This window comes from Strix uralensis, chromosome 4, assembly GCF_047716275.1.
Source record: "Strix uralensis isolate ZFMK-TIS-50842 chromosome 4, bStrUra1, whole genome shotgun sequence".
Taxonomy (NCBI): Eukaryota; Metazoa; Chordata; class Aves; order Strigiformes; family Strigidae; genus Strix; species Strix uralensis.
In genome coordinates this window covers 117,422-125,450 of record NC_133975.1, presented here as the reverse complement: position 1 = coordinate 125,450, position 8,029 = coordinate 117,422, and the positions used below count along the sequence as shown (strand labels likewise).

Sequence of the window (8,029 nt, the reverse complement as noted above, 5' to 3'; positions counted from 1 at the left end):
AAGTTTATGAGCGCTTCCGTTAGATGGTATTGAGCGTCAGTTCTTGATGATTGGAACTTGTTGCTTAATTCAGCGTATGGCGCTTTGGAGACAAAAAACCTAGAAAAGAACGGTGTGAGCCTTGCGTTGTTTACAACAGGGTAAGCCTCTCGGGGGGGAATTGCTACCAAGCGCTTTGCACTTGCCAGCGGCCGCGGTTAATCCCGGTGCTGGTCGCTATAGTTACCGGGGGGGGGGGGGGGGGGAGCGTGGGCCGGGCTGGAGGAGCCCCCGGGGCGGGCAGTGAGGCTGCGGGCAGCGGCCCCTCTCTGTCCGGGACGGTGCTGGAGGAGGAGCCGGTGCGAGCAGAGGGAGCAGCAGAGAGAAGGTGAGCGGGGCCGCGCGGTCGGTCGTCTGGCGGCTGCCGGGGAAAGCCGCGACGGGAGGGGCCGCGCGGTGCGGCGGGACCGGCGGCAGAAGCCGCTCCGGGTCGGGGCCGGGCGGCAGCGGCGCTTCCCGGAGCCGCGCGGGGGCCGCGCTCGGCCGGGCTTCCGGGTGCGTGGGCGATGGGGGGGGGGGTGGGGGGGTGGGTGGGAAGGACGGTGTCCCCGTAGGGTCAGAAAGGCGGGACGGCCGCCTGTGGCGGTGTGTGTGTGGGGTGTTGTAGTCACGTGATCGGGTCTTCCGGTCGGCCATGTTGTCTCCCCGGGGCACGGCGGGAGCTGTAGTTTTCGCGCACTCTGCTGCCCGGCAGCTGCGTCGCTGCCGGGCGCGCGCGGCACGGCACAGTCCTCGCTATCGGCGCGGCCCCGCGGCGCAGCGCGAGGGGCGGTTTTGTGGCGGGTTCGTGCGGTTTCCCGCGGGCTGCCCGGGGCTCCCCGAGGACCGGTGTGCCCGTGCGCCAGCAGTGCGCATGCGCAGTGGCGCCCCGGTGCTGCCGCTGCAATATGGCGGCTGGAGGGGCGAGATTGCTGGCGGCGGGTGAGGGCCGAGGGGAGTGGTGGGGCGGGGGTGTCTGCTGCCCGCCGGCCGCCTGGCGGGGGCGGGACGGGAAGCTTCACTCCGCCGCTGCGGCAGGGTCCCGTTCCGCTGGAGGTGAGGCGGGCCGGGGCAGCCCCGGGCAGTTCCCCGAGAGCTGGTAGAGGGGAAGAGGGGCAGTGGCCGGGCGCCTCCGCAACTCGCCAGAGCTCCCCCTGAGCCGGCTCTGGCCCCGCTCACCCGGTGCAGCTGCCTCGAGCTCCAGCACCTGCCCTGAAGCCTGTCCCGTAGCCCCAGGCCACCGCCAAGCCCTGTGGTGAGGGCAGCAGGCTGGTCCTCGGTGCGTCTGCAGAAGCCCCTGTGGAAGGTGGGGCTCCGGCCGGGGGCGATCTAAGGTAGTAATGGTCAGTGCTGCTTCTTTCCCTCTTCCAGAGACCGTGCTGAGGCCGCGCTGGTCTGTTCCTGTCCTGGGGATGCTGTTCACTGCACCCACCTCGGGCTTGTGTGGGGTGTCTCTGCCTGGCCTTGTGCTTCTCACAGCACGGGGGCAAAAAGGGACAGGCGGAGCCCTTCCCGGCTGTGGACCGTGGCCAGGAGCTGCCGCAGCTGAAGCTGGAGAGGCCAGAGAAAGGGAAAGAAGGAGAAAATCAAGGCTATGTGGGCAGCACCCGCCTCCCAGTGCAGGAAGAGAGAGCCTGCCTCTCTGGGTGAGGAAGGAGCCCTCTTCACAGTCCGCAGCAGGCCAGGCCGCCAGCACCCAGGGTCTGCGTGCGTCACCCCAAGCGCAGTACGGCCGCGTAGTGCGCAAGCAAGCGAGGCTGCGTGTGTCGGAAGCCTGGTCTTGTAAGAGGTGAGAGACACCCGCGTATTCTTTGAGGGGGAGGACAGCCAGGCGACTGGATTTTCAGAAGAAGAAGAGGGGCAGGAGGAAGGAAGGAGAAAGAAGCATCTGACCCGTCAAATTCTCCCGGCAGTGCCGAGAGCGAGAGCTGCGGTGAGTCCTGGGCCTTCGGGGCCCTGTCACACGTCTTGTGCGTCCCGGTCCCTTCCTGCCCCTCTCCTGTACCTCTCTCTTTTCCATGCTGCTGTTATTTCTGCCCCCCCCCCCCCCCCCTTTCCTATACCTCTCCTTTATTCTTCTGTCCTGCTCCTCCGTCCTTCCTTTCTCACTTTCTCTCTCTTGTCCTACTGCTCCCTTTTCTCATTTCTCTCTGCGCTTTTGTCCTGCCTCTCCCTCCTTTTTTTCATCTTCTGTCTCTGCGCTTAGTGCCGTCACTTTTTAAATTTTCATTCTACGTCTTTTAGTTTGCTGTTGCTATTTTGTGTTTCCTTAGGGCCGTCACTTTTTAAATTTTCTTTTTTCTACCTCTGTTCTAGTTCGGTGTCCATGTGTGATCATTTTTTCCTTTATTTCACCAATGCCTGTTGCTTTTAAAATGTTCTTTTTCCCTTCAGTGTCTTTTTAATGAGTTCTTCTCTTTCCTTAATGCCCTCTCTGTCTTTTTAAATCGTCCCCTCTTTTGTTCGCTGTGGCTACTTTTTAGTTCCAGGACATGGTTGGACCAGATGACCTGCAAGAGTTCCCTTCCCACCTCAAACCGTTCTGCAGTTCGGGAGTCACAACTGTCACATCCAGGGCTGTGAGCTACCACAGGCGTGAGAAAGTTGCCCCAGGCTTCAAGGCCATCCCGAGCGCCTGCTGCTTTACTCCGGCCGCAGCGCTCCTGAAGAAGAGGAGAAGGTAATTTTGCAGTGGTCAGGGCTTTTAGGGCTCAGTGGTCATGCTCAGTGGGTTGCGTGGTTGGGTGGTTTGAAGGGACAGTCTGAGAAGGTGTCTGAAATGCCCTTGCAGGGTGGAGGGAGGCAGGAAAGCGGCGGGTTAGAGCTGGCAAGGGACTGCCCCGGGCTGGGGGGCGGTGTGCCCGTGGGTGCCAGTACCTCAGCTGCTGTGTCGGCATTGCGGGAGCCGTGGGGGTCGTGGACTTTACTCTGCCTCCCCCCAGAAAGCTCTGGCTGACGAAGTTATGCCACAACAGAGACTGCAGCCGTCAGCACCACGGGATGCTGATAATGACCAGCACAGGCCTCGCTGTACTGTCGTTTTCGCTGCTGCTTGCAATGGATCTGCAGTGGCCTTTGATTCGCGGAAAAAGACTCTACAACTCGAAATGGAGTTATAAAGCAGGTATGTTTTACTCCAGCCGGGGTGCAAGGGGATTTCTCCACAAAGCTTGCACACCACCAGCACATTTTACCAAAAACTTACAGAGTGTGGATATACATATTCACTGGATTACATAACACAAACATGCATATGCATGAGTAAGGCTGGGTTAGTTCTAGAGGCTGGTGCCAGCAGTTTATGTTATCTTTGCACCTGCGCATTGCCTCCTGGGGGGCGTCTTCGGGGTCTTTGGGAGGAAGGCTCGTAGTCTTTCTCACCTTGTGTTTTCCCCGGAGCATGCGCAGATTCTCTTAGCCAATTTCTTGAACAACAGAAATGTTTTTCAGCTGGTTTACTCATGCTATCTTATTTAAGGGAAGCAATGAAACTTCTGCCATCCGTATATGGCTATCTTTACTCATTACTGAGGCCGAACTAGTTAGAGCACACCTGATCCTCAAGGACAAAGCCATGATGTTTTGCTGAACACTGCAGTTCTTGGTAGATTTTGACAGTAAACTGCTTTGTTTTGATGAACACAGCAGTCCTTGGTAAAATTCCACAGAACAGTCCGGGCAAGCAGGATTGTTAGCAATATTAAAAAATACTATAAGTAGTACTATAACTTGCTAGAAGTAAGGAAATAAGTTGCTAAGCAGTTTTCTACAAGTAAATAAGTCTTCCCCCCCCCCCCCCCCCCGCCCCCCCCCAAAACAGTTTTCTTTTCTTTCCTTGAAGAACATCGATGGTGGGAAAGCTTATTTGGATGGTCACCACCACCAACAGGACTGTTTAATTCCATGTTTCACTCGGTCTGATTTTCCTAATTCCAACTTTAATATGTTTAGTACTTCTAATAGTATTGTATATTAAGGTTTGGAGGATGGTTAAACAGATCACTCAGTTACAAAAGTATCCCTGTGTGTATACTTCCCTAAAATATTTTTTTTTAATAGAAGCTAATAAAACACAAAATTCCCTTCAATTATAATTGGATTATGGCATCATCTGTTTATAGGCATAGAGGCAAGAGGCAACCACACTGCCAGTCTATGGACAAGATAAATTGACTTTAGTCACGGGGTGGATTGTGGTGGTGCAATTCTTACCCCTCCCCGCTCCTCCTTGTTGGGCTTCTTGGTGCTAGGTGTGATTCCACCCACATTCCCCCGAGCTATACACCGATCTGTGGAGATAAAGCAATCATCTCGTCCTCGGTGTCTTTTGCAGGGCTTTTCCCAGCTGTCATTATGCTACTTGTCTGACTTTGGCTCACTGTTTGACATATGATTTCCACTGCACTCGCAACAGTCGTGGCTATGTAATAATGTTCTCTCTTATCTCCTTAACCTGCATTGTTCTGAATTTCTCATCTCCCGGAGTTTTGCTCGCTATTGGTGTGTGTGAAGGTGCCTTGGCTCTAAAAAGATGCCTGACGCATACTGCTTACATCTCAGAAGAGCCACAAGAAATGAAGTACTGTAGCCCAGGTAATAGATTGTGAGGGCGGGAAAGTGGCTGTGGGGGGCGGAGCAGCCGCCTGAGGGGAAGGGGGCGGGACCTGCCTGTGGGAAGAGTGAAGGGCGGGAAAGTGGCTGTGAGGGGCGGAGCGGCCGCCTGAGGGGAAGGGGGTGGGACCTGCCTGTGGGAAGAGGGAAGGGCGGGAAAGTCGCTGTGAGGGGCGGAGCGGCCGCCTGAGGGGAAGGGGGCGGGACCTGCCTGTGGGAAGGGCGAAGGGCGGGAAAGTCGCTGTGAGGGGTGGAGTGGCCGCCTGAGGGGAAGGGGGCGGGACCTGCCTGTGGGAAGAGGGAAGGGCAGGAAAGTTGCTGTGAGGGGCAGAGTGGCCGCCTGAGGGGAAGGGGGCGGGACCTGCCTGTGGGAAGGGCAAAGGGCGGGGAAGTCATGATGAGGGGCAGAGCAGCCGCCTGAGGGGAAGGGGGCGGGACCTGCCTGTGGGAAGGGCAAAGGGCGGGAAAGTCACGATGAGGGGCGGAGCGGCCGCCTGAGGGGAAGGGGGCGGGACCTGCCTGTGGGAAGGGTGAAGGGCGGGAAAGTGGCTGTGAGGGGCAGAGCAGCCACCTGAGGGGAAGGGGGCGGGACCTGCCTGTGGGAAGGGCGAAGGGCGGGAAAGTCGCTGTGAGGGGTGGAGCGGCTGCCTGAGGGGAAGGGGACGGGTCCAGCCCTGCCAGATGCAGCCAGGAGCCCAGAGCAGATGAATGCCCGTTGCAGTCGTCCCTGCGGGAAGCACTGGAGCACCAACTGGGTGGGAAAAGCTGATCTGTGAGGTTTTTTCGGGGGGGGGGGGGGGGTGGGGGGGTGGGGGGGGTGGGCAGCGCGGCCGGGATTTGGGTGGTGCTGTGGTGAGCTCTGTCCACGGGCTGGCGTCCCTCTCAGACCCAACGGCGTCCCTCTCAGACCCAATGGCGTCCTTCTGCCCTTGCAACAGCTGGTGGTGGAGAAGAAAGAAGAGACAAACATGGCGTGCGGAAGGACCCGCAAGGCAAGAGAGAGTGGCAGGAAGAGTGGAGGAAGTCTAGGCAACAAGTGGAGGAAAGAGAAGGGTGCTCTGGGCAAAGCAGCGCTGTGAGGGGCGGAGCGGCCACCTGAGGGGAAGGGGAGCACCGTCGCCGCCTGCGGGCGGGGGGGAGCGCCGTCACCACGAGGCAGGGTGGGGGTGGACTGGAGCTGCCTGGGGGGGGAGCGCCATCGCCTCAGGGGCTGAGGAGGGTCCAAGGCCCCGCTGGACGCAGCCAGGAGCCTGGAGCAGACGAGTGCCCATCACAGTCGTCCCTGCAGGAAGCACTGAAGCACGAACTAGGTGAGAAAAGCTGATCTGTGAGTTTTTTTCGGCTGGGGCGGGGGGGGGGGTATGGGGGGGGGCATGGAGTGCTGTGGGGACCTCCCTCCAGGGGCCGGCTTCCCTCTGTGCTCTGGGTGGGGGAGCTGCTGCCTGACTGCACCCTCCTTCTGAGCAGCAGCTCCTGGAGAAGAAAGACGAGGCATCATGAGGAGTGGCGGGCTGAAGGGAGGAGCGGGGCAAGAGAAGGGAGCTCTGGGCAAAGGGGCCTCCCCGCTACCGGGGCTGCAGTCACACAAGACCATTGCTGGCACCTTTGGTGCCCTGGCCGGCACTGCACTGGGTGACCTCCCTGTAAGCAGGGCTCGGGTCTCTAGCCTTTTGCCACCTAGCCCCACGGTTTGGCTGCCCGGAGAGAAGGGCGTCCCTGTCAGGAGAGTGAGCGGCGCTGTCTCCGTGCTGAGAGGGAAATGGGGCTCTCCAGACCCCACGCCCACCCTGTAAGCAGGGGAGGGCTGTTTACCCAGCCCTGGCAGCTTTCTGGCTGCTGGCGGCCTGGCCAGCGTGACCCCCTGGAGTCGGGGCGTGTCATGGCATTTGTCCCTTGGCCAGCCGTGAAGGCCCGCGGCACGTTGAGTCCCTGTGGCCTCCGTGCATCCTGGGGGGCAGGTCTGGGGCTCTGCTCTCCTGCTTGTGGGAAGGGATGGCTCCCCAGACACTGGCTGCACAGAGCTCGCTCTCTCTTCTGGGAAGTTTTGTTTGTCCCTGTGTGTGTCTGTGTGTGTGTGCCTGCCTGTGTCTGCGTCGGTGCGAGTGAGCGAGTGAATGAGCTTCTCGTTTAGGCCCCTGTTGAAATCACTGCAGCGTACTTAGCTTAAACTTCCCAGGAGGGAAAGAAGGGCTCTGTGCAGCAACAGGGGGTCGGTCCCCTCTGAGCCCGCGAGCGGAGGGTGAGTCCCGGCTTGCCCCTCCTTTCCAAGGACAGAGCGAAGCCGCGTGGCCGTAGCATGGCCAACGTGCGACCCGCCTGTAGTCAGGGCCCGGGTCTCTGCCTGGGTGGCCGCCTGTCCTGCTGGCGACATGCCAGCGTGCCCGCCCTGTACTCGGGGCGAGTGCCACGAGCCGTGGAGCCCTCTGTCCCCAGGAGAAGCTGGGCTGCCCTGTAATCAGGGCTGGGCAGGCTGCTGTAGGCAGCCAGCAGGGGCTACCCTGTAAGTCCGGGGCTGCCCTGTAGGTCCGGGGCTGGCCAGTGACCTGCAGGCCAGGGCACTCTGCAGTGCCGGCAGCGGCTCGAGCCCCCTGTAAGCAGGGGTGCAGCTTCTTTGGCTGCCGCTTTGTGTGCCCAGCTCCCATTTGTCCAGAGTGCCTGACTCTGAGCCCAGCTCCAGTGCCGGCTGGGACTGCACGCGTGGCAGCCCCGGAGCACTGACTGCATGAGAAAAGCAGATCTGTGAGATTTTTTGCTGGGAGGGGGTTGGGGGGTGTTAGGGTATAGGGGGTTGCGGGTGGGAGGGCAGCCAGGATTCGGGTGGTGCTGTGGCGAGCTCTGTCCGGGGGCCGGCGTCCCTCTCAGACCCAATGGTGGCGTCCTGGCCTTGCAGCAGCTGGTGGTGGAGAAAAAGGAAGAGACAAACACCACGTGCGAAAGGACCTGCAAAGGTAAGAGTGGGGGTAGGAGCGGAGGAAGTCTGGGCAACAAGTGGAGGCAAGAGAAGGGCACTCTGGGCAACGGGACCTCCCTGTCACCGGGGCTGCGGTTGCGCAAGGGTGTCGCCAGGACCTTTGGTGCCCTGGCCGGCGTTGTGCCAGGTGACCTCCCTGTAAGCAGGGCTCGGGTCTTTGGGTATTTGCCGGACTTTTTGCCCACCCCTTCTAGTCCTTGCACACTGTTTCAGCCTCCACTTTTTTCTGGCCTCTAATTACCTCCAGCCTCCCACCCCATTTTGGCCTCTATTTCCCTCTGGCCTCCCACCCCGTTTCAGCCTCCCACCCCATTTTGGCCCCCACTTTTCTCTGGCCTCTACTTCCCTCCAGCCTCCCACCTCGTTTCAGCCTCCCACCCCATTTCAGCGTCCACTTTTTTCTGGCCTCTACTTCCCTCCGGCCCCCCA

General features: G+C 59.9%; 1 protein-coding gene across 1 annotated transcript; it reads left to right on the top strand.

The window, feature by feature from the left end:
• Positions 1-588: 588 nt before the first annotated feature.
• On the top strand, positions 589-7,738 carry LOC141942891 (uncharacterized; the record flags this gene model as incomplete). Its single annotated transcript, XM_074867004.1, has 8 exons — positions 589-960; positions 1,390-1,664; positions 1,835-1,951; positions 2,502-2,698; positions 2,961-3,142; positions 4,531-4,611; positions 6,097-6,418; positions 7,492-7,738. Coding segments are annotated over exons 1-8 (1,455 nt in total), but the record flags the coding sequence as incomplete, so codon positions are not given.
• Between the last annotated feature and the right edge of the window lie 291 nt (positions 7,739-8,029).